The sequence below is a fragment of the Vanrija pseudolonga genome, chromosome 1 (genome assembly GCF_020906515.1).
Source record: "Vanrija pseudolonga chromosome 1, complete sequence".
NCBI lineage: Eukaryota > Fungi > Basidiomycota > Tremellomycetes > Trichosporonales > Trichosporonaceae > Vanrija > Vanrija pseudolonga.
Genome location: NC_085849.1, coordinates 1754787 through 1778663, shown reverse-complemented (window position 1 = coordinate 1778663; position 23877 = coordinate 1754787). Strand labels below are relative to the sequence as shown.

Below are 23877 nucleotides of genomic sequence, written 5' to 3'. Positions count from 1 at the left end.
ACCCTGCCTGCTTCTGACTTTGCCGCAAAGACTGCAGTACATCTTGTAGTAGTTGCAGCTCCATCCTCTCCTTGCACACACCTCACACGCACCGCCGATCACTCGTCGACGCCACGACCGTTTGCCGGACGGATCACATCTTTACTCCACTCGAATCGCATTTCGAGTCAAAAGGGCGGACCATAATCTGTCCGTTCAACGGTTCAACCGGCACCACCACCACCTCGCCACCTGATCTTCATCTCTTACTGTCTCTCACTCTCTGCATAGACTAGAAGATGTCGTTCCAGAAGCACGACCGTGAGTTTTCTACTGCAGCCTTGGGAGGTCGTCCCCCGCCTACCTCGTCGTGTGCCGCTACCTCGACAGCCTGCTGACTGACCCCTCCTCCAGCCTCAAAACCGATCCACATCCCCACGGCCGAGCACAACGTGCTCGAGTTCTGGCGTGAGATCGATGCGTTCCACACCCAGCAGAAGCTGTCCGAGGGCAAGCCCGAGTACAGCTTCTTCGACGGTCCTCCCTTTGCTACTGGCCTTCCCCACTACGGCCACTTGCTCGCTGGTACCATCAAGGTAAGTTAGAACCTTGCGGCGAACGGTATCCCGACAAGATGACTAACACGGTCGCAGGACATTGTGACGCGCCATGCCAGCTCGACCGGTCACCACGTCGAGCGTCGCTTCGGCTGGGACACCCACGGTCTCCCCGTCGAGCACGAGATTGACAAGTCCCTCAACATCAAGGGCAAGGACGATGTCATGAAGATGGGCATCGCCAAGTACAACGCCGCCTGTCGCGAGATTGTCATGCGTTACTCGAACGAGTGGAAGAGCACCGTCGAGCGTATGGGTCGTTGGATCGACTTTGACACCGGCTACAAGACCCTCGACCCCACCTTCATGGAGAGTGTCTGGTGGGTCTTTGGCCAGCTCTGGGCCAAGGAGCAGGTCTACCGCGGTCTCCGTGTCATGCCCTACTCCACGGGATGTACCACTCCCCTCTCCAACTTCGAGGCTGGTGAGGACTACCGCAACGTCTCCGACCCCGCCGTGACCGTCGCCTTCCCCCTCGCCGACGACCCCACCACCTCGCTCCTCGCCTGGACGACCACCCCTTACACGCTGCCCGCCAACCTTGGCCTCTGTGTCCACCCCGACTTCACCTACATCAAGATCCACGACGTTGAGCGCAACCAGAACTTCATTCTCCTCGAGTCCCTCCTCGGCACAGTCTACAAGGAGTACGCCAACGGCAAGAAGCCTGACCCGAAGAAGGAGCCCAAGTTCAAGAAGATTGGTAGCTTCCTCGGCAAGGACATGGTCGGATGGCGCTACACTCCCATGTTTGACCACTTCACTGAGAAGTACGAGGACCGTGCCTACCGCGTCGTCTCCGACACGTACGTTACCGACTCGTCGGGTACCGGTATCGTCCACCAGGCTCCTGCCTTTGGTGACGATGACCACCGCATCGCTGTCGCCAACGGCATTGTTCGTGATGACGAGATCCCTCCCTGCCCGATCGACGAGACTGGTCGCTTCACCGCCGAGGTGCCCGAGTATCAGGGCAAGTATGTCAAGGTTAGTACCGTGTCTGTGTTGGTGGGGCCACGATCGGCAACTAACGCATACTTCAGGAGGCCGATGCCACCATCATCAAGGACCTGACCAAGAACGGCCGCCTCATTGTTCGCTCCGACATCATGCACTCGTACCCCTTCTGTTGGCGTTCGGGCACCCCCCTCATCTACCGTGCCGTCCCCTCGTGGTTCGTGCGCGTGGCCAACATCTCCGACAAGCTTGTTGCCGCCAACGAGAAGACCCGCTGGGTCCCCGCTAGCGTCGGTGAAGGCCGTTTCGGTGGCTGGATCAAGAACGCCCGTGACTGGAACATCTCGAGGAATCGTTACTGGGGTACCCCGATCCCCCTCTGGGTCAGCGAGGACTACGAGGAGATTGTCTGCATCTCGTCGATTGCTCAGCTCGAGGAGCTCTCTGGTGTCAAGGGCATCAAGGACCTCCACCGTGAGAACATTGACCAGATCACCATCCCCTCCAAGCAGGGCAAGGGCGTCCTCAAGCGTATCGAGGAGGTCTTTGACTGTTGGTTCGAGTCGGGCTCCATGCCCTACGCCCAGTCGCACTACCCCTTCGAGAACCAGGACCCCTTCAAGGCCAGATTCCCTGCCGACTTTGTGTCTGAGGGTATCGACCAGACCCGTGGCTGGTTCTACACTCTCCTTGTGCTCGGCACCCACCTGTTCGACACGGCTCCCTGGAAGAACCTTATTGTTACTGGTCTCGTCCTTGCCGGTGACGGCAAGAAGATGAGCAAGAAGCTCAAGAACTACCCCGACCCGATGAACGTTGTTGAGAAGTACGGTGCCGACTCGGTCCGTCTCTTCCTCATCAACTCGCCCGTCGTCCGTGGTGACAACCTCCGTTTCAAGGAGGAGGGTGTTGCCGGCGTTCTTTCCAACGTCATCCTCAAGTGGATCAACTCGTTGAACTTCTACCTCAACCAGGTTGAGCTCTTCGACCAGGCCACTGGTACCAAGTTTGTCTACGACCACGACGCCCCCAAGTCGACCAACGTCTTTGACCGCTGGATCCTCGCCCGCTGCCAGACCCTTATCCAGCAGGTTGACCAGGAGATGAGCGCGTACCGCCTCTACACCGTCATCCCCCGTCTTCTCGAGCTCATTGCCGACCTCACCAACTGGTACATTCGCTTCAACCGAAGGCGTCTCAAGGGTGAGAACGGTGTTGAGGACACCAAGGCGGCCCTCAACTCGCTCTACGAGGCCCTCCACACTCTCTGCTTGACAATGTCGTCGTTCACTCCCTTCACTTCGGAGATTGTCTACCAGAGCCTGCGTGCTACCACCCCCAAGCCCAAGGACGGCTCCGACGTTCGCTCGGTCCACTTCCTCCAGTTCCCCAAGGCCCGTGAGGAGTACTTCGACACTGTCATCGAGCGCCAGGTCCAGCGCCTCAAGGCTGTCATTGAGCTTGGCCGTGCCATCCGTGACAAGCGCACGCTCAAGGTCAAGATGCCCCTCAAGGAGCTCATCCTCTTCCACCACGACCAGCAGTACCTCGACGATGTCAAGTCGCTCGAGCCTTACGTGCTTGCCGAGCTCAACGTTGCCACCATCACCTACACCTCGGACGAGGCCGCGATGGGCATCAAGTACAAGGCTACTGCCGACTGGCCCGTTCTTGGTCGCAAGCTCCGCAAGGACCTCGGGAAGGTCAAGTCGCACCTCCCCAACCTCTCGTCGGACGAGTGCAAGCGCTACGTCGCCGAGGGCAAGTGCAGCGTCAACGGTGTCGAGCTTGTCGAGGGTGACCTTGTCGTTACTCGCTTCGTCGAGCTCGAGGGTGAGAAGGCCGAGGCCTTTGAGACCGCCACCGACGGTGATGCCACCATCCTCCTCGACATCCGCAGGCATGACGACCTCGAGCACGTCGCTCTCCTCCGTGCCCTGACTTCGCGTGTCAACAAGCTCCGCAAGACTGCCGGCCTCAAGCCCACGGACCGCGTCGACGTCTTCTACGCTTACGACGACGGCGAGGAGGACTCGCTTGCCCCTGCCATCGCATCAAGTAACGAGTTCCTCCTTGGCCAGATCTACGCCATCCCTGTCGAGCTCGCCCAGAAGCCCGCAGACCGCGCCGTCCTTGCCACCGAGGTCCGCGAGAAGGACATTGACGAGGCCGACCGCGCCGAGCGCTTCGTCCTCACCATCACCGAGCGTCCTTAAACCCGGCTACCAAGCGGCATGACGGGAGCTGTAAGGTTATTTAGTTTATTACCATGCATTTGATTCGTTCTACACGAGAGCGGAGGAGTGGGTTGTGGCGCGCTTAGCAGGCTGCTGCAATTGGAAAATGAGATCATCAGGAAACAAACCTAACGTGTGGCATTTGTGCGGTTTTCAGTGCAGTTTCCGCGTTTCCCGTTTTCTTTGTCAGCATACCCACATTGTACACACCAAACATCCACGCAGCCGAGTACGACTCGATTCGAAGTGAACAGGTGGCATCAGACCAGACCCGAGAGTCCAAGGTACCTAGAATACAGAGTACATGCGTTTTGTGGATGCGTGACGGGACTGCTAAGCGTCATGGCTGGAGGGTTATGCTGTGAGCGAACACTGGTCGCTCGAGTCAATCCCTCCGCCTTCGCTACAGGCCATTTTTGTGGGTTTGGGCATGCATGCCCTCGTCTCGCGGCTCCTGGTGGCAACTATACTGTACAGAGAGAGGTTGTGGTGGTGGTGGCACGAGTCGGCGAAGTGATACACAGTGCGGAAGCGTCGGCGGCTGGTGACCGGCGATGCACATGCGACTGATTCAATGACGAATGTGGGTCGTAGAAAAAGCGTGGCGAACGAAATCGAACTCTAAAGACCGCCGTTGGCCTGGATGTACGCCTCGTTGAGACGCGCTTGGCTTTCGGCGGGGTCGGTGTACTCGGTCTTCGGAGGCGGTGATGCTTCATCGCAGTCCACTCCGCTAGCACGAGCAGCGACCATGGTCTTGACGTCGTCAAACTTCATATACCTTCTTCCTGACAGATGTTAGATCATGCAAATTGAAGTAACCACCACAAAGCTCACATACCATCCTTGCAGGTAGCCTTTGATTTCATTTGGTCGCACAGGTCGTCGATGAGGAAGTCTCCCGGCTCGGTTGTGTGCATGCCCATCTTGGTCCAGACCTCTGATGGGCGCATGACGCGTCCGTCGTCTCCAAGGACGTGGATGACCTTGGAGGTACCGCAAACAGGGGCGCCCGTCGACGAAGCAAAGGCGGCAGCGGCATCTGATGAGGGCGACGCTGATGCCGATGCTGATTCGCCAGTCGTCGACCGTGGTGTCTGCGAGTTGGACAATGACTGCAGAGGAGAGGGAGACATGTTGAGGTAGGCGTTGGGGCTGAAGGTCGTACCGGGGAAGACAAACGGAGCCGAAGGCGAGGTGCCACCAGACTGGGCAATGAGGGCCTCGAGCTGCTTGGAAAAGGCGTCTTCCTCGGCACTGCCGAGAGCATCGGCAGTGTCAGTCGTCGCGTTGGCGCCCGACAAAGACGCCAGGAAGTCGGACACGCTGTTCTCGGTGAGATCAGCCCATTGTGCCTGGTTGGACAATGGGTTGGAGGCGGGAATGGCGTTGGCGGTGGATGCGTTCGAGTTGGTAGACGTGTTCAGGCTGTTGAGACCAGCAAGAGGGTTGGCGGACACGGAAGAGTCGCGGTACGCCGTGGCATCGCCGAACAGCTTAGCGTAGGTATTCGACGACGAGTCGGCGAGCGACGTGAGGGCAGGCTGAGAGCTCAAGAACGTGTACTGGGACTGAACCGACTGGACAGGCTGAGTGGCAGTCGTGTTGGTGGCTGCCGGGGTGTTGCCAGTGTTGTTCGCCGACGCCAGGATAGAATCGATGCCATTCGGGTAGAGGCTGCGGAAGAGGGCCTCGACGTCTTCCTTGTTCGTGCCGCCAATGGAGCTAGGAGTGGACAGGTTGTCGGCCGGGCTCTGAGTGTTGGGCGACCGAGAAAGCTGGGGTTGAGAGGTCGTGTTACCGCTGAAGAGGGTCGGGGCGGTGTTGCGCTCCGAGCCCGAGCTGGGGCTGGGACCGTTGATCGAAACGAGAGACTCGGGGCTGGCACCAGGGATGGACGAGTTAGACCCACGGTGCGCGAGGTGAGGCGACGCCTCGTGAATGCTGCGCAGCGAGTCGTTCGAGACACTCTGAGGAGGCGAAGGGGGCTTGGCAATCTGCTGGACCTTGAAGTTGGCAAACTGCGACCAGTCAATGCCGCTCGGCTGCTGGTTCAGCGCAGCAGCAGTGGGGGTCTGCTGGCCGGAGCGCTGAGCGGCAGCCGCCGCCGACGCGGGGGCAGCCGCGTTGTTGGTGGCAGTGGTGCTGTTGCCGTTGAAGGGGACCGAGAAAGTGAAGGCAGCCTGCTTGAGAGCGACGTTCTCCTCCTGCAAGCGGCGAAGAATGCCGCGGAGGTTCTCGTTCTCGACGGATGCACCAAACGACTTGGCCTCGAGCTCGGCAACCTTGGCCTCGAGGTCGCGAACCTTGGCCTCGCGACGCTCACGGAAGGCCTTCTGCGCAGCACGATTCTGCTCCTTGCGGCGCTGAGCCTTGGTAGTCGTGTCCTTTGGCCCCTTCTCATTGCCCTTCTTCTCCAACGTGTTGCGACGACCACGCTTGTCATTGCCGTGCTGGCGTTTATCTTCGTGGCCATCGTTCTCCGAAAACGAGTCTGCGGGGAAGTGTCAGGCACGTGCCACTTACGCTCGGCCGGCCGAAAGGCATGTCCGATGACGGAGACGGCAACCATTACTCACCCTCATCGTCGTCGTGGTCATCCGCCGCAGGGTTGCTAGGCTGAGCCTTGCGCTTGTTCTGAGCAGCAGCAGCAGTCGTCATCTCAGCCTCAGAGTCATCAGACAGATTGAAGGACTGATTTCTTGTCTGCTTGCCGTCGTTGGCATCCACAATGGAGTCGGGCGAGGATTCCTCAGGCGTGTCGCGGCCGGGGACGGGGAAGAATGCCGATGGAGGGAAGGCAGTGGGGTTTGGTGTCTTGGTGTCAATGTCACCAAAGGCAAGAGAGTCGAGGAAAGCGGCAGTGTTGGGTGTGAGGGGGTTGAGGGCTTCCATGACGGATGATGGATAAGCCTAAAAGTGGGTGGTAGGGTGGGGCGCGGCTACTTGTTCAAAGTTGGTCGAGAAAGTAGACGCGACAGCTATGTGGATGGAGATGATGCCCAATATCGAGATGGGATGGGGGCAACACAAAAGTGGCTGCGTGTGGATGGGGGAAGCAACTGGAGGGTGCGTTGGCTGGGGGGGTGGCGAAGCGTTGGGATCGTTGTTAGATCCGGTGTCTGAAAACGGCGTATTGCAACCAGATCGTCACGTCGGTGTTGTCGAGATGCGGTCTGTGCGGCGCTCAAGTGGGAGCAGCCACGGCCCACTAGATGCAAGCAGGAGGGGCGTAGAGAGACAACGGCGACGGCGATGCGGCGACGCGGGATGGTGAGGGATGTGTGAAAGGTGGGCCGATGGATGCCCGAGGCCGGTTGTCGTGTTGAAAGCTTACGACCGGGAGGGTGGGCGGCGGCTGGCTGCTGTGGTGGTGGTGGTGCGACGTGCGAGTGCCAGCGCGGGTGGAGGTCGGTGGAGGTGGGTGGAGCGTCGTTGTTGAGTGGGACGCGGTTCCCAATGTCCAAAATGGGCGCGACGATGACGGCGAGGGTGCAAGTGACAACGAGCAAGAGTGTGTGCAAAGGAAACAGAGAGACACACAGGACTCGGTCTCCCGATTATTCTCTGGGCACGAAAGCAGGTGTGCAAGCAGCAGGACGCCTTCCCTAGAAACTCTCGCCCGGCCGGGATGGAATGGGTCTGTCAGCACGACTCGAAGGGGCGTCGGTGGGGGGCGACGGCAGAGGGGCGCAAGAGGGGGGGGGGGAGATTGACCGCACGTCACCAGCAGCAGCAACAGGCAGTGGCATTAGGCCAGACTTGAAATCCAGTCTAGAGTGGGGGGGGGGGACTCTGCCTGTTGCTTAGTCTAGAGTGATCCACCACACCTCTCTCTGCTCTGACGCTCCCTGTTTACCCTGCGGGTAGCGAGGGTGATGAATCAGCAATGTGAAGGCCGGCGGGATCAAAATGCAACAACCAGGTGACGCGACCGCCACACTCGTTGGCTTGTAGGAGCGGCGGAGTAAGGCGGCTTAAGGGACACCCGCCGCAGTCATTAGACTCTTTGTTGTTAATCGGATCCGTAGTGAGCGAGCGGATCCAATGTCGCCTCCACCACTCCGACAGAGTGGAGCGGGATCAAATGCCGCCGACGGTTGGCCATTGTTGCTGGTTGCGGTGACGACGTGGTTCCCAAAGCCTGGGCCGGTGGGCGAATAGCCAATCGCCATCCGACATTCTTCCTTCTGCCGCCAGCGTGCAGCGTGCGTCCCTTTCGTGTCTCTCCCTCTGGCCGTGCCCACGCCGCCGCCCACCTGCCGCCATCGATTGCCTTCCTTCACCCCCAGCTAGGTCACGGCCACCCACCCACCCACCGACGGCACCCACTCACCCGTTACGCTTCGCTTTCTCGTTCCGTGTACCCCGTGTATCGCCAGGTTTACCAAGCCAGCCAGCCCCGCTGTTTGAACCAACACGCTCACGTCGACGGGGGCAAAAAGCGCATTCCCTGCCCCGCCCTTGAGCGCCAACGCCGAGACTTTGACTCAGTCTCCCACCACCCAAACCCCCCCCCCCCCCGGGAGCCACTCCACTTGCGAGATACCCGGGCCACCAAGAGTCCAACCACGACATCGCACACGCGCCTATCTACCCCCCGTCTGAACTGCAGAGGACCACGCGGTAAAACGGCAGCCAAAGGCTCGCGATCAAATATCACGAGGCAAAAGAGGAAGACACGCGCCGCGCTTTGAGCCAGTCTCGTCTCGTGGCCCGGCAAACACAACACACTCCGCAGCTAGTCCAGCACCCACCGACACGACAATCTCGCCCTCGTCAAAGTCGCGCGCGCCGCTTGCTCGCTTGCCAGCCTGACCAGCTCGCGTAGATCTTGTTCAGCCCCGATCCCGAGATAATAGACGCCCACCCCGGCCTCCCATCACTCAACGAGGCGCGTACCTTCCCTCGCCCCTGTCGCGCTCGACACGAACGGCCAAACAGTTCCGACACCATCCTGCCTTAACGCCACGTCACATTCCCTCTCGCCGACTTTGGACGCGTCGTCGCTTTGGCCATGTCGCAACAGGCAGGGCCGTCGACCTCCACCGGGGGAGATCAGGCATCGCAGCAGCAACAGACACAACAGCAGACACAGCAGAACCCCTTCCCATCGACGCTAGACTTTTCAACTCAACAACAGCTGCTCCAACAGTTTGCTGCCAAGTTTCCAAACAACCTGGCTCAGCTTGGACAAGGAGGAGGAGGAGCTGCCAACCCCGCCGCCCTCTTCCCCAACCTCCCCAACCTCACTCTGCCTCCTAATCGCAAGTCGAGCGGAGGAAGTCTAGGCGGCGCCGGATCGCCGGCATCCAACGGCTCAACTACAGCTCCAAGCCTCAATCTCAACCTCGCTGCTGCTGCTGCATCTGCGCTGCCTGGTACGACCCCTGGCCAGGTGGACGTCCAGGCTCTCCAGGCTCAACTGCAAGCACGGATGCTTCAGGTCCAGCAGCAGGCGCTGCAGGCTGCCGCCATGCGAGCCGGCGGAGCACCTGGCAGCTCACCGGCTGCCACTGCAGGATCACCAGCCAACGCCCAGGCATCAACACCTGGCTCAACGACAGCGGTTCAAGATCCAACAGCAGCAGCACCCGTTAGGCCAGTAAATGGCATCCCAGATTGGGCGGCTCAGGCTGCTGCCAGCGGTCTTCTTGGGAACATTGCGGCTGGAGCCGACCGCGAGGCCATCTTGAAGCAGGTACGTCCTGTGTTGGTGCCAAGGAATAATGTTGACAACCACAGCTGCAAGCCTTGCATCAGTCTCAAGCTCAACGTGCAAAGCATGCTGCCGCGCTTGGCGGAGCAGGCGTCAACGCTGCCACTGTCGCCGCGGCTGCAGCGGCCTCACCTGCGTCGGTCACTGCTCCATCTCCAGCAGCAGCCAGTGCGACTGCGCCGTCGCCTGCTCCCAACGCAACGGGCACGCCCGTGTCGGGCAACCCGATCCTGCCTTCGGCTGCCTCTCCTGCCTCAGCACCGTCGCCGAGCGTGATCGCTGCCGTGGCATCGGCAGCTGGCATCCGCCCTCCCCTTGGCGCATCACCAGCAACACCTGTTGGCGGTGGCCTGGCAGGGCCGGGAGCCCCGGGAGCTCGGCCTCCAGGCATGCCAGTGCGGCCAATGTTGCAGAAGCAACAGCTCCTGAACTCGCTTGTTCAGTACTACAAGACCGTCAACCAGCCCATGCCGACAGAGCTTGTCAACGGCTCCTTCAAGCTGGGCGAGACTTGGATTGAGCTCACAGAGCTGTTCTTTGCCATCTTCAGACAAGGAGGCCTGATGAAGGTGGGTGTATCACACAACGCCGCTGACCACTCCAGATCATTCGCGACTTCCCAGGCAACCCCACCGAGAGCCCAGTCTGGCAACAGCTGTTGACAGCCAAGGGAGTTCCTTCCCCGCTCCCTGCGCCTGTTACATTGCCACGGCAAGACCCCTCCTCGCCAGCGCAGACGACCACAAATCCTGTCCAGTACCTCCTCGAGGCCTACCGGGCTTGGATCTTTGGCTTCGAGCAGGCGATGGCCCGGTCAAAAATGGCTCAGATCCAAAAGCAGCAACAAGCTGCCCTCGCTGCCTCTGGAGGTGTGCGCCCTCCTCTAGCCGCTGGCTCTCCAGTGGCGCCGACTCCTCCAGGTGGTCCCATGGCTGCACCATCACCCCAGACCGTTGGAACCCCTCGAGCAGTTTCGGGCCCGGCTCCGTCAGCTCCTACTCCCACCGCCATTGCCCCGTCGCCCCAGGCATCCATTCCCCCAGCGTCTCCCGCAGTTGCAGCGCCGTCGCCTGCCGTTCAAGCGATCGCCGCGACGCCGTCTCCAGCTGTTGCCACTCCATCGCCAACTGCTGTGGTGGCTCCTCCGGCCGTGCCCGACGTGACTCCAGCACAGCCAGTAGCCCCCGCCGCCACCGCCGCAACGCCAACAGCCAGTGCTCCCACACCAATTGCGCCTACTTCCGCGGCGCCGACGCCAGTGGCGGCTCCTGCCGCCAACACGCCCTCCCCAGCCACACCGGTCGCTGCACCAAAACCAAAGATTGATATCGCCGTGGCCACCGCTGCTGCCGGGTCGCCCTTGAGTGCGGTTGCCCCCATCGGCATCAACGGAACGCCAACGACCGCAGACGGCGGCCCCGCGAAGAAGAGAAAGCGTGACCTTGCGAACAACAACAAGAGTGCTTCTCCATCAACGCCGGCGCCAATCTCCGCTCCGCAGAGTGCCGTTCCTCATGTACCAAAACGCCAGCGGTACAAGGTTGAGTACAGACCACTGCACTTCCCTCAGCCGACGCTTGGTGGCTGGGATGAACGAGCAGTGGCATCTGCTTTCCCCAAGCACCTTCTTGGCCGGCCCACTCACGCATCGCAAGAGCTCAAGGTCGACGTCGAGGCCGTTCTCATGGGCTTACGCTCGAGATTGCCGCGTGAAGTCGGATACGGCTTGACGGTCTTGTCCATGCTGTCGATGCCTCAGAACGACGCTGCGACGACGTCATTGCCCATCCTGCCGATGATCGAAGTGTACAACGAGCTTCTCGACTTGATTGCCGAAGCTGCTCTTGGTGATGGCGGCCTGGAGGCCTGGTTGAAGGAGCAGGCCCAAGCTGCCGACGGCACTACAACACCACGCGCAAGTGTACCACCACTCGTGGCGGACCTGCGCCTCACGTTTGGCGACCTGGAACAACTCGGACATCACTTTGACTACTCGGTCAGCGAGAACGAAGACTCGTTGAACACTGGCCGCGAGCAGACCCGCGGGCCTACCGACATTGTGCTCGCAGGCCTCAACATTATCAGAAACTTTTCCTTCTTGCCCGAGAACCAGCAGCACATGGCTCGGCCCGAGCTCTTCAACCTCTTGGCCGCGATCACCTCGACTACTCTTGCTCGCCTGCCAGGAGAGCCCGACAGCGCCAAGCCGTACTCCGTCTTGGAACTTGCTCGCGTCAGGAGAGAATCGGTAGCCATCTTGACCAACCTTGGCGGTTTCTTCGACCTCCGCGCAATTCCCAGTCGTTCAGTCTTGTCCATTTTCCAGCTCATCGCTGGATTCTTAACCGAGGGTTGGGAGTCGTTCCGCTTGCGCGAGCCTGGCTACGGCCCCAACATTTCGATTCGGGACGTGCCACCAACTGCAATTCTCAGCGTCGACAGGGCACTGGAAGCCTTTGGCAGACTCGCTCTGTTGGACCACAACCGCGAGGTCATTGCGTCGGTGGTGCCGGCCGATGAACTGGTTGGCCTCTTTGCCGGCCTCATCAAACTCTTCCCGTTGTCCAAGCGCGACCTGGAGGCCATGCACTCGATCGAGGACTATCTCGGTCGCGTCGAGCTGGTTGCGCTCGCCGTCTACTCTCTTGCCTTCCTCGCGCCGCAGGGAGCAAGAACGGGTATGCGCTCGACACCGGGAGCGACTGCCGTCCTGACCCGGCTGGTGCACGACCTCACTCCGCGCGCCCCCGAGCTCAAGACGTCGCCATTTGGGATCCTTGTGCGCCGCGTTGCCGAGACGCTGGGCGTGCTCAACGGGACTGTCAACGCGGGCGGCAACTCTGAGCGCATGAGCTTCTCTGCTGGCGGTGTCGACGGCAAGGGCTGGAAGTTTGCGTCGGATTCTGTCGAGCCCGGATGGCTCGCGTACGACGCTGAGCGGGTTCTCGAGTCGATGGGATGGGGAAGTGGCAGAGGGCCAATGTTCCGTGTGGACGGGCCGACGTTTGCAGAGCTCGACGGGCTTTGGCGTGGTTAGGAGAGGAAGGGGAAGCAGAAGAAGCCGACGCAACATGTTGTACTGCGCAGCGCATGAAACACCACCATAGCATGTAGACTATTCAGTGTTCCGTAAAGCACAGAATGGAACTAGAACTGTATCGATGGTGGTGGGGGTGCGTAGGGGTGCTGCTACAGACAAGGATGGTGTTACAACGGCTACAGTGGCACATCGCAGGGGTTCGAACACGAAGCCATGACAGGTGTCTAGTGTGGCAGTCCGGTGAAGCTGTCGCGGCTTTCACCGCCTGGCCGATAACATGGCCTCAGCGGACCGGAAGCTCTAGTGCTTGCGGGACTCGCATGAGTCGAGGCTGCGGGGCTCGGAGGGGCAGTGACTTAGCGGCTGGCTCCAAGAGCCCAGCTCTGTTTGCTGAACCCAACGTGGCTCCCGCTCGACGCCAGGGCTACACCTTGCCCCCAGCCTCGAGGAACCCCTTCCTGCGGCGCACATTATGCGGCTTATCGCTCAGCACCCTCTGCTTCCCGTGCCGACTAGCATCGACGCCATGCGCGAGCGCGAGGCGGCGCACAATGGCCGGCGTGGTCGCGTACCGGTCCGCGAACACGTCCCAGGGCGCGTTTTCTTGCCCCAGGTCAGCGAGGATGGCGGCCTGCGTGCGCGCGTCGAGCTTGTGTGGTCTGCCTGGTGGGGGGAGGGGGGAGGCGTGCCCGCGTTCTTTGTACTGGCGCATCTACGTAGGCGTGTGAGCAGAGACAGGGGGGCAGGACATACGATGCGCGAGGCGGTGGCCTGCGGCAGGTTGAGCTGCGCCGCCGCGCTGGATATCGTGCGGCCTGATAACACGAGCGCGATCAGCGCGTGCCGTTCCTCCGGGGGCGTGGTGCGGTGTCGTCGCTGTACGGGGGCGGGGGCGGGTGGGACGTGGGCTGAGGGGTAGTAGTGCTGTTGTTGTTGTTGTTGTTGCTGCAGGGGGTAGTGGTGTTGGGCGTAGTGGTGCTGCTGGTACTGGTACTGCTCGTGCGGTGGCGGCGCCCACGCCTCTTGTGGAGCGTATATCGTGCGCGGCGCGGGGTTCATGGTGCAGGCAGGTGGTGTGGACGATGATCAGCACGACGAGGACAAGGCCTTGGCATACTGGTCTGGCGTTGTTTGTTTCAGGCCGGCTAGTAGTACGAAACTCAGGGCGAAAAGAGAAATCATCCACCACGCAGCTCGGCGACATTGACGTCGCCGCCTCCACTCGCTCGACACGGTTCAGTCCAGTTCACCACTACCACCACACACACCCACACGACAGCCACACTGGCCGGCCCGTGCGACCTCCTACCCGCCACATGCGAAGTACACGTTCATGGCCGACGACAGCGGCATGGACTGGGAGCCCGGCGTCGGCGTGCGCTCGCCGTCGCAAGTGCTCATGTACCTCGAGGAGCAGTTAAGCGGGTACTCCACGCCGACCGGCGGCGTCACTGGCTCTGGTGTTGCTGCCAGCGCCGAGCACGCCCCCTCCCCCGCCGTCACGCCGGCACACAACGCCGACACCACGGCAACCCACTACCTCGTTATCGACACCAACGTCTTCCTGTCCCGCTTCGACGAGGTGCGCGCGCTGCATGACCGCCTGGCGGCGATGAGTGTCTCGGCGTGGATATTGCTGCCTGGGCGCGTGGTTGCTGGTAAGTCGGCAGGGACTCGGGGTGCTGGGCGGTGGTGGCACGAGCTCAGCTATGGCCCTGCGCTGCGCTGCACCGGCTGCGCCCTTGTGCGAGGTGCTGCCTCTCACCTTGGTCGTCGCTCGCGCACAGCTGGGCCGATCGATCCTGCTTGTGCTTGTGCTCTCTTTCTTTCTCACTCTCATCGTCGCTCGCTCGCTCACCCACCTCCTCTCCAGAACTCGACGGCCTCAAGTCGTCAATCAAGCCCAACCCCTCCCCTGCACGCCCCGACGAGTCGCTGGGCGAAACTGCGCGCCGCGCTACCAACTGGCTCTTGAGCATCGCGCGGGGTCAGCTCCGAGGCGGACGAGGGCGCGTGCGCGGGCAGAAGCGCACAGAGCAGCAGGCGGCCGCGAGCAAGTTTGCGCTCGCGTCGCAAGGTGCACGCGAAGGCGACGACGACATCCTCTTCTGCTGCCTTTACTTCGCGGACCTTGGCACGCCCGTGTCTCTGTGGACCGACGACCGGATCCTCTCGCTCCGCGCAGAGACGGAACACGTTTCTACATTCCCCGCAAACGAACCGCTCCCGGCCATTGCGCGCAGCCTCGGGGTCGAGTGGAATGGCGACGAGTGCATGGAGATCGACACCGAGCCAGTGAGTCGTCGCGTCAGCCCAAAGGAGCGCCCACTTACGCCCTTGGCACAGATAACAGACGCCGAGATTAACGAGTATCCAATCTTCGACAGGACAGACCTTGCAATGCCACCGCCCAACGCTCCGCGCGAGGGCATCAAGCCCGGCGAGTGGGCGCGAGAGGTCGCCGCGGCGCGTGGCAACCAGGGCCCAGCGCCGAGATCGGCCTTCGCGTCGGCTATGAGCGCCGTCGCGCGCCAGCCGCCCCCAGGCCCAGGTGGGGCTGGGCCACCGCGCCAGAGCTACCACCAGCCGCGGCGGTCGCTTGGCGGCGGCGGCGGCGGGTTGGACGCCGCCAATGCCGAGCTGGCGGCTGCTATGGCTGCCGCGCGGTCGCGCGGAGCCTCGGGCTCGCCTGCCCCCCTGCCGCCCTCGGCGCCTGGAGCGCGCCCGCCACCACCGCGGCCCTACGGCGGTGGCCAGAAGCAGCTTGTCTTGCCCGCACCGCCACAGCCTATGGCGCCTCCACCCCCACCTCCGCCGCAACGCGCACCCTCGCCCCCGCCCCCGCCGACGCGCCTCCCGCCACACCTCGCGTCGCTCCTCCTCCCGCTGCTGGGCAACGTGTGCATTTCCATCTCGATGGCGACGCCGACGCAGACGCCAGTGACGACGGCCGTGCTCGCGACGCCGCAAGCGCTCACGGGGCATCTGGTCGAGCAGCTCAACGCGCTCGACTCGTCGCTGCCGCCCGGACACGAGCTCCAGCGCCCGCTTGCCCGCTCGATCGCATCAGCCCGCACGCTCAACGCGTTCTTTGGCCCGCCGCCCGCGCGCGGAGAACGCCGCGTACGTGCTGGCGAGACGGCGGACGCGTTCATCGTGCTCGCGCAGCAGCTCGCCGTGATCGGCGTACCCGGCATCGATGTGGCGCAGTGGCGTGCCGTCGCTGACGGCGTCCGAGTCCTGTAGCCGCGCGGCCTTAGACTACCCTTGATAATAGCATCATCTTCACTGTAAATACTTGGCATCATAGAACGAACGCACGCACGCATGCAGAACCACAAGTGACATAGTATACCGCGACGACTAGGGACACACTATAGCTGACTCTTGGTGTGGTTCTTCTTCTTGTCTAGTCTGTCAGCGATCATCACAACGGCACGCCACGCGACCCACTCGTCTTCTTCTTCTTAGCAGCGCCCTCGGAGGGCGGCGAGCCAGAGCACGACGACTCGGTGGACGGGTGCTCGCCAGCAGCGGCCGCGAACGACACCGCGCCAGCCGGCGCAGGCGGGACGTGCACCTCGTCCTTCGACAGCGGGTGCGGCGCCGTGTGCTGCTCGGCCGCCTGCTCCTCGCGCGCGACCTCGGTGCGCTCGGCCTTGTCGCCCGGCTGCTCGGCCGCCGCGGCGGCAAAGGACGGCGCGCCGGCCGGCGAGGGCGCGACGTGGACTTCGTCCTTCGAGAGAGGGTGCGGCGCGCGGTGCTCCTCCGCCGCCTGCTCCTCGCGCGCGACTTCGCTCGTAGGCTGGGCCTTGGGCTCGGCGGCCTTGGGCTTGGGCTCGGCCTTCTTCGACTCGTGCTTCGGCTTGTGCTCGGCCTTGTGCTTGTGCTCCTTCTCCTTCTTCACCTCCACCTTGCGCTCCTCGACCACCAGGCGGGACTCGCGGCGCACCGGGCTAGCAGTGGGCGACGCGCCGACGTCGGTCGAGGTTCCGTTTTGCCTTTGCCGTCAGCGGCTGGCGCCACGCCGCCTCCGCCCGCCCCAACGCCCACTCACTCGTCCTGGATCTGCGTAATCTTGTCGGCGGCGAGGGCGCCGACGGGAATGAGCACGCGGACAATGTCGACCGCCGCGCGCCAGAAGAATACGACAATCTCCTTGACCGCGGCAAAGTACAGCTTGATGGCGCCCTCGGCAAGCGGGTGCCTATGGAGGAACTTCATGACCACGACGCCGAGGAAGACGACAAAGGGGACGAAGGGGACCAGGAGGAAGAGCCTGGGCGAATCAGTGGTGTCTTGCTGCCGGCCGATCAGCGCCGACTCACACGACCCGCTCGAACAGGTGCAGCAGGCGGTGCTGCTTCCTGTGCGGCACGGTGACCTTTGAGACGTGGTACTTTGAGGGCGAGGCGGCGTCCGAGCTCGTCGGCACGCTCTCGTCGGCGGCGAGCTGCACGCGCACCTTGTGGTACTCGAACGGGAGGTGCAGGTGCTGCGCGAGCGTGAGCGGCCAGGGGAGCTTGTCGGTGGGCAGGGCGTAGGAGAGCTTGATGGACAGGGTCGACGTCTTCTTCCTGCGGGCGTAGTCAGATCATCGTGTCCGCTTGAATACCCCGACAGGGCCACGCCACCCACTCGTCGTCCCACTCCGACTTGGCGACCTCGCCGCTGCCAAAGTGGCTGTGCAGCGCCAGCGTGTCGGCGATACTCTGGCTCCCGCGCGCGCGGTACGCCGGCGTGTCGAGCACGGCGTCGGGGGCGAACTTGGACGCAACGTCGTCGGTTGCGTCGCTGCGGGGTGGGTGAGCTGGGTCTTGTGAGAGGGAAGATGGCGGTGGCGACGGGGGAGGCGGCGTGCTGCTCGCGTGCACGCCACTGCGAGTGGCGAGCTGCACGCCGGCCGCCACGCGCCGCCGTCGCCCACCTCGATCTGATTCTCACGGTTCAAGCCTCGCCGTGAGGAGCTGGCTCGCGAGGTCTGCGGTGGTGTGTGTGTGAGTGACAGCCTAGGCTTCCCACACGGCGGGCCACGGCCAGTGCCACACTGGCGGTGACATACCTAGGACCTGGTCTTCGAGGAACTGTGCGTCCATTTTGTTATTGTGGTGCGAGGAAGGGGGAGGGGGAAGTGTGCGATTGAGATTGTCGGGGGGGCACCTCGTTCGAGCTTTTAGCACGCACTGCCAGGCTGATGTTACCCGGATGCAGCAAATGTTTCTTTGCTTTTTCCCATCGCCATAGGCATAGCCGTGCCGTTGGTCGTGTCACTCAAATGTCAATCGCGCGCGCCCTGCGATTATGACGACAAGGCGGCGGCACCCACGCAGCGTGCAGCTGCACGCCGAGCATGTGCCCAGCGTGCTCACTGCATGCCGTGAACAATAGCCCGACGACGCGCCCTGCCACGCCGCGGCTGCCCTGCGCCACGACCCTCAAAGTGACCCGGTTTGCCGGCCACGTGGGTTCAGGGGTTTCCCACGGTGGTATCGGGTCATCACGCGACGAGTCTGCCCGAGGCGCTGCAGTCACCAACATTTCGGTCCTACGTCCTCCACTTGGACGGTTCGAATCAGTCACCCACACCACACCAGACACCATGTCCGCTGCACTCCGCCTCCTCACCCGCGCGAGGCCAGCGCGCCTCGCCACCCGCGCCTTCTCCACAACCCCCCTCGCCCGCGCCGACCCCTTCCCCCTCCCCCTGTCGCGCGAGATGATCGAGGCGAACAAGCTGCGCAACCCGCAGGACGTCGTCGAGGAATGGGGCATGCCGACGCCCATCGACCGCACGGGCGAGACGCCGCAGGCGCTCCGCGCGCGCCTGATCTACCAGACGCGCAAGCGCGGCGTGCTCGAGGCCGACCTGCTGCTGAGCACGTTTGCGCGCGACCAGCTGCCGGGGATGGATGTGGCGCAGATGCAGGAGTTTGACAAGGTGCGTCTGGCCGAGGAGCGAGCGGAGCGAGCTGCGAGGGGGTGGGGGGTGGGGCGTGGGGGGTGGGGGGTGGGGGGTGGGGGGTGGGGGGTGGGGCTAGGTACGAGTCGGACGTACGTGCTGCGAGCTCGAGTTAGCTGCGAGCTCCAGTCCATGATACCGTCAGCTTGCACCGAGGAAGGTGGAAGCCCCACGGAGGTCGACGCGGTGAAGACGCCCACCCGCCACGCACGCAACACCACACCAACTGACACACACCCAGTTCCTCGACGAGCCCGACTGGGACATCTACTACTGGTGTGTCGACAAGAAGCCCGTGCCCGAGCGCTGGGCCAAGACGGAGCTCATGGCCAAGTGGGTTATAGTTCTGACACTGCACTACAACCCACTAACACCCCAGGCTGCGCAAGCACGCGCGCAACGACGAAAAGGTCTCGCGCCGCATGCCCGAGCTCACCGAGGTGCTCAAGTAGGCGGCGTGTGGGGCGGCTTGTATATTAGGACATGTACTGGTATTTCTGGGCTGTGGCGTGGGGCCGGGGTTGTGGGTGTGTCGGGTGTGGTCCGGCAGCGAGGTTGAGTCGGGCGTGGTCCGACGAGTGGACGGGTTGGCCCTGGTGTCGCCTGCTGCCTGTGGTTGCTACTGGACCCATTATTGTACACTCTCGAGTCAGTGTCTCGCCCAAGTTGTCCCCGCTCGCTGCCTGCGGCAGCTCACGCTCGTCCCGCCGTGCACAATACATCGCAACATCGGCGCCCTATTGATTGATACTAAAAAACACATGAAATAACCTAGGCAGTCTTGCCGCGGAGGAGGGGGTGGAGGATCTGCTCGTGAAGAGCCTTGCCTGCTGGGACCATGGGGTAGACGTGCTCGGACGAAACCATGACCTCGAACACGATCGGGCGCGAGTTGTCGTACTCGAGGAACTCCTTCATGAGGCGGGGGAGGTCCTCCTTCTTCTCACACTTGAGCGCCTTGGCGCCCATGGCCTCGGAGAGCTTTTGGAAGTCGGGGTTGGACATGCGAGTGTGCGAGTAGCGGTTCTCGTAGAAGAGGTCCTGCCACTGCTCGACCATGCCCTGGAACTCGTTGTTGAACAGGAGCACCTTGACACCAATGTTGTACTGGTTGGCAGTCTGGAGCTCCATGGCCGTCATCGAGAACGAGGCGTCACCGTCAATGTCGACGACAATCTTCTCCGGCGCAGCGACCTTGGCGCCGATAGCGGCGGGAAGACCAAAGCCCATGGTGCCGAGACCACCCGACGAGATGAACGAGCGAGGCTCAGACCAGCGGTAGTACTGGCAGGCCCACATCTGGTGCTGGCCGACACCGGTGGAAATGATGACCTTCTCCTTGCCAATGGCCTCGGCCTGGCGGTCGAGCTCCTTGACAATCTCCTGGGGCTTCATGCGCTCGCCAGCCTTGGACGGAGTGAAGGTGAAGGGGTACTTCTCCTTGTTGCCCTTGATGCGCGAGATCCAGGCTGAGCGGTCGACCTCCTTGATCTGGGGCACAAGCTCGCGGAGCGAGGCGACGACGTCGCCAAGGATGGGAATGTTGGCCTCGATAATCTTGTTGATGTTCTTGGGCTGGATCTCAAAGTGGATGATACCACCAGTGCCCTCCTGGGCGGCCTGCTTGGCGGCGGGAGCAAAAGTGTCGACCTTGCCAGTGATACGGTCGTCGAAACGGGCACCAAGGGCAATGACAACGTCGGCCTCCTGCATGGCAAAGTTGGCGTAAGCGGCACCGTGCATGCCGATCATGTGGAGCGACTTGTCGGCGCGCTCGTCGTAGGCACCGAGACCCTGGAGGGTGGTGGTGACGGGGATGTCGCCAATCTCCGAGAGCTGGCGGAGGAGCTCAGGGCCCTCGGGCGACGAGAGAACACCGTTACCAGCGTAGATGATGGGGCGCTTGGCGCGGTTGATGAGGTCGGCAGCCTTGGTAATGAGGTGCGACTCGCCAGGCGAAGTGTTGGTGACAACGGGGGCCAGGGGGTTGGCGGGGAGGGCCGAGTTGCCGGGCTGGACAGTCTTGGCGGGGATGGGGGTGCGGAGGATGGCGGCGGTGACGTCCTTGGGCAGGTCGACGAGCACGGGGCCGGGGCGGCCAGTGGTGGCAATCTTGAAGGCCTCGTTGATGCGGCGGGGGAGCTCGGCAACGTCCTTGACCATGACGTTCCACTTTGTGCAGCTGCGCGAGATACCGACAACGTCGGCCTCCTGGAAGGCGTCCGAGCCGATCAGGTTGGTGGCGACCTGACCACAGAACACAACCATGGGGATACCGTCCGAAAGAGCGTCCTGCATGGGGGTGATGACGTTGGTAGCACCAGGGCCCGAGGTGACGAGGACGACACCGGGCTTGCCAGTGATACGGGCGTAACCCTCGGCCATGTGGCCGGCACCCTGCTCGTGGCGGGGGAGGACAAAGTTAAAGTGAGGCGAGTCATGGATAGCGTCGAACACGGGGAGAATGGCACCGCCAGGGTATCCAAAGATCTGCTTGACGTCGTGGCGGAGCATCATCTCGTGGAAGATCTGACCACCGGAGAGGCCAATGAACCTGAAAGGTTAGCTACAAGCGAGCGGGGGGGCACGGGCGAGCACGGCCTATCAAGTGGCCTGCAGGGGTAATACCCGACTTCGGCAAGTTCTGTGCGAGCTTTGTCGCACAGAACATGACGCAAGCTCTCGACACTTACGAGTGGTCGTAGCCATCGCGGATATTGGGGTCCTCCTCAGAGACGGCATATGGCGACTCGGCCGTGTTCTGATGAGGGGGCGCCTGGAAGTGGGGGGCGGGGGCGGGGCGGACAGCGGCAGCAGGGTCGCTGGCGACGGCCGAGCTCTGGATCCTCCTGGCGTGGTCGCGGATGCGCTCCTTGGCCTCGGGGGTCATGGTGTTGCGGCCCTTGATGCCGGCGTACTCGACATTGGCGGGGTTGGTGGCGGCGACGTGCTGCGACGACGACGTGTGGAGGGGCTTTCCGGCCTTCTTTGTCGCGGCTGATGATGACGACGACGAGGAAGAAGGGGTCGAGATATACCTTGTGAGGGCGGGGACGCGCGCCGAGGGCTGCGCGCGGAGGAGGCGAGCGGCAGGCCTTGAGAGCATGGTTGCGATAAGGCGGTGGGTGTGGGTTGGGGGCAGTTACTAGGTGCTCGTTGTGAGCTTTCTGTTTTGATGGGGGTTCTGGTTTGACCCTTTTGATATGGGGAGAGGTGCAAGAAGGAGAGTGAAGGAGAGTGGTTGAGAGTGAGATGGAGCAAGATCAAGCAGCCAAGTGGTGGTTGTGGCCTGCGTCGGCGGGTGACCTGATCGGAGGAGGTTGGTTCGAGTTGGGTAGTAAAAGTCGATTCGACTCGTTTGGTGCCGCCTACAGTAGCAGCAGGTAGTAGCCGTAGTATACTGCAGCCAGCCCAGCCAGCGTCAGACTCAATGACTGCCGTATACTCTACCAGCCAGCAGCCACTCACCACCGACGTAGATCACACCTCCGTCCCTCCGTACGACTGACTCGATACACGCCCAAAAGTTCGAAATGCCTCCCCCTCCACTCAAATGCGACGCGCGGATTCGAAAATAAAAATCTTCGGCCGGATTCCAGACCAATTGCCGAGAGTGGGTTTTATAAGAATCTTTGGCGAGACTAATCTGCCCTCCTTCCCATTTTCTAATGCACATTCCATGCCATTAGAACAACGTCTCTAGCCCTCGGGTCCCGTCGGCCGACATCCTCCCCCGCACTTCCCCGCGGGGAACCGCCCATTTCCCACATGGCAACCCTTATACGACCCCTGCACCACCTCCACATCTAAGTCCGGGCCGGGGATGTTGTTGCTGGGTGCTGCAAGACGCCGTCTCGATACCGCCGGGGCGGAGACCGAGCCGGCGGGAGGGAGCATGCCGATGTATCGTCCCGGTAGTTTAAGAAGCCAAGAGGGCGTTGTTCGCTGTTGATCACTCCCACACACACACACCATGACTGCCGCTACGACCTTCACGCCGCGCGACAACCCCGCGTTCATTCTCCATGGCAAGCTGCAGACGAGCTACGAGGAGGTGGGTGGTGGGGTGGTGGGTGGCTCTGACGTATAGTTGCCCGTTCCAGAGGTCGGGCCGGACGAGGTGCTCGTCGAGGTCAAGCACACTGTGAGTGTGTGGCAGGCAAGGCAGGCAAGGTGGCGGCTGACGTCCGTCGCAGGGCATCTGTGGCTCGGACGTGCACTGTGGGTTGTCGCACCGTCGCGCGGCTCGACGCAAGCTGACACCGCAGTTTACAACTCGGGCAAGCTCGGCCTCGTGTCCTGCAGCTCCGCCATGTGTCTAGGACACGAGTCAGCCGGCGAGGTAGTCCAGCTGGGCGCCAACCTCGCCGCGAAGGCTGCGTCGGCGGCGCAGGCCAACGGGTCCGCGCCGGCCGGCGCCGCGCCGCTGCAGCTCGGCGACCGCGTCGCGCTCGAGCCGGGCACCACGTGCCGCATGTGCGATGACTGCCGGCGGGGGCAGTACCAGATCTGCGAGCACATGGAGTTTGCAGCGTACCCTCCGCACCATGGCACGTTGTGCCGGTACTACAAGCTGTGAGTGGGGAGCCGAGGGCGTGCTGACGCCGGTGCCAGCCCCTACGACCTCGTGTACCGCCTGCCGGACTCGGTGCCGACCATCTACGGCGCGATGATGGAGCCGCTCAGCGTGGCCGTGCACTCTGTCGCGAACGTTGGCGGGCTGCGGACGAACCAGAACGTGCTGATCTTTGGCGCTGGGCCCGTCGGGCTGCTGTGCATGGCTGCTGCGAAGGGGCTGGGCGCGGGACGCATCATCGGGGTGGATATCAACGAGGAGCGGCTGGCGTTCGCAAAGGGCTACGCCGCGACCGACGTTTACATCCCGCCCAAGCAGAACGAGGGCGAGTCGCGCCCAGACTACAGCCTGCGCGCGGCGCGCGACCTGCTCGCGTCGCTGCGTATCCCCGAGCGCGGGCACGGCAGCATCGACCTGGTAGTCGACGCCACTGGCGCCGAGACGTGCATCCAGATCGGGCTGAATGCTGTTCGGCCGGGCGGGACGTTCGTGCAGACCGGCTTTGGTAACCCCGACGTCACGATCCCCATGTTCCGCACCGTCACCAACGAGATCGTGCTCAAGGGCTCGTGGCGGTACGGCTCGGGCGACTACCCCCTGTCGATTGACCTCGTTGCGCGTGGGCTTGTCGACCTCAAGCCCCTCCTCACGCACACGTTTACGTTCGAAAACGCGCTCGAGGCGTTCGAGCTCACGCGCGCCGGAAAGGACAAGGACGGCAAGCCCGTAATCAAGTGTGTCATCCACGGCCCCGAGTAGAAGTAATGCATCGCTGCTACAAGATTCACGACCA

At 62.5% G+C, this 23877-nt stretch overlaps 8 protein-coding genes across 10 annotated transcripts; 5 read left to right on the top strand and 3 right to left on the bottom strand.

The window, feature by feature from the left end:
* The first annotated feature begins 13 nt into the window (after positions 1–13).
* Positions 14–3843, top strand: irs1_1 (Isoleucine--tRNA ligase, cytoplasmic). Of its 2 annotated transcripts, none has more exons than XM_062767133.1 (4): positions 14–300; positions 394–575; positions 633–1583; positions 1640–3843. In XM_062767133.1, exons 1-4 carry the CDS (start codon positions 279–281, stop codon positions 3767–3769), a joined length of 3285 nt encoding a protein of 1094 aa, XP_062623116.1. In that variant the 5' UTR covers positions 14–278; the 3' UTR covers positions 3770–3843. The 2 variants fall into 2 exon arrangements, with proteins under 2 accessions (XP_062623116.1, XP_062623117.1); XM_062767132.1 differs by having other exon boundaries at positions 633–1604.
* Positions 3844–4030: 187 nt separating this feature from the next.
* Positions 4031–7364, bottom strand: napA (AP-1-like transcription factor napA). The gene is made up of 3 exons (XM_062767131.1): positions 6370–7364; positions 4632–6284; positions 4031–4578 (listed from the first exon to the last, which is right to left on the bottom strand). The coding sequence occupies exons 1-3, from the start codon at positions 6683–6685 to the stop codon at positions 4412–4414; spliced, it is 2136 nt and encodes a 711-aa protein (XP_062623115.1). The 5' UTR covers positions 6686–7364; the 3' UTR covers positions 4031–4411.
* Positions 7365–8300: 936 nt separating this feature from the next.
* LOC62_01G000677 (uncharacterized protein) lies at positions 8301–12673 on the top strand. Of its 2 annotated transcripts, none has more exons than XM_062767130.1 (3): positions 8301–9491; positions 9554–10078; positions 10114–12673. In XM_062767130.1, the coding sequence occupies exons 1-3, from the start codon at positions 8808–8810 to the stop codon at positions 12544–12546; spliced, it is 3642 nt and encodes a 1213-aa protein (XP_062623113.1). In that variant the 5' UTR covers positions 8301–8807; the 3' UTR covers positions 12547–12673. The 2 variants fall into 2 exon arrangements, with proteins under 2 accessions (XP_062623113.1, XP_062623114.1); XM_062767129.1 differs by having other exon boundaries at positions 9536–10078.
* A 1209-nt stretch (positions 12674–13882) lies between these two features.
* swt1 (Transcriptional protein swt1) lies at positions 13883–15795 on the top strand (the record flags this gene model as incomplete). Its single annotated transcript, XM_062767128.1, has 4 exons — positions 13883–14207; positions 14423–14844; positions 14896–15100; positions 15491–15795. The coding sequence occupies 4 exons, from the start codon at positions 13883–13885 to the stop codon at positions 15793–15795; spliced, it is 1257 nt and encodes a 418-aa protein (XP_062623112.1).
* An 82-nt stretch (positions 15796–15877) lies between these two features.
* LOC62_01G000675 (uncharacterized protein) lies at positions 15878–17770 on the bottom strand. Its single transcript, XM_062767127.1, has 7 exons — positions 17612–17770; positions 17494–17530; positions 17188–17343; positions 16878–17126; positions 16607–16828; positions 16003–16550; positions 15878–15958 (listed from the first exon to the last, which is right to left on the bottom strand). Exons 1-7 carry the CDS (start codon positions 17643–17645, stop codon positions 15924–15926), a joined length of 1281 nt encoding a protein of 426 aa, XP_062623111.1. The 5' UTR covers positions 17646–17770; the 3' UTR covers positions 15878–15923.
* Positions 17771–18131: 361 nt separating this feature from the next.
* CNA04680 (Succinate dehydrogenase assembly factor 2, mitochondrial) lies at positions 18132–19010 on the top strand. Its single transcript, XM_062767126.1, has 3 exons — positions 18132–18487; positions 18750–18841; positions 18888–19010. The coding sequence occupies exons 1-3, from the start codon at positions 18149–18151 to the stop codon at positions 18958–18960; spliced, it is 504 nt and encodes a 167-aa protein (XP_062623110.1). The 5' UTR covers positions 18132–18148; the 3' UTR covers positions 18961–19010.
* Positions 19011–19210: 200 nt separating this feature from the next.
* On the bottom strand, positions 19211–21946 carry ILV2 (Acetolactate synthase, mitochondrial). Its single transcript, XM_062767125.1, has 2 exons — positions 21202–21946; positions 19211–21062 (listed from the first exon to the last, which is right to left on the bottom strand). The coding sequence occupies exons 1-2, from the start codon at positions 21612–21614 to the stop codon at positions 19280–19282; spliced, it is 2196 nt and encodes a 731-aa protein (XP_062623109.1). The 5' UTR covers positions 21615–21946; the 3' UTR covers positions 19211–19279.
* Positions 21947–22481: 535 nt separating this feature from the next.
* Positions 22482–23843, top strand: xdhA_0 (putative D-xylulose reductase A; the record flags this gene model as incomplete). The annotated part of the gene is made up of 5 exons (XM_062767124.1): positions 22482–22562; positions 22599–22652; positions 22705–22729; positions 22777–23083; positions 23123–23843. The coding sequence occupies 5 exons, from the start codon at positions 22482–22484 to the stop codon at positions 23841–23843; spliced, it is 1188 nt and encodes a 395-aa protein (XP_062623108.1).
* Positions 23844–23877: the final 34 nt, after the last annotated feature.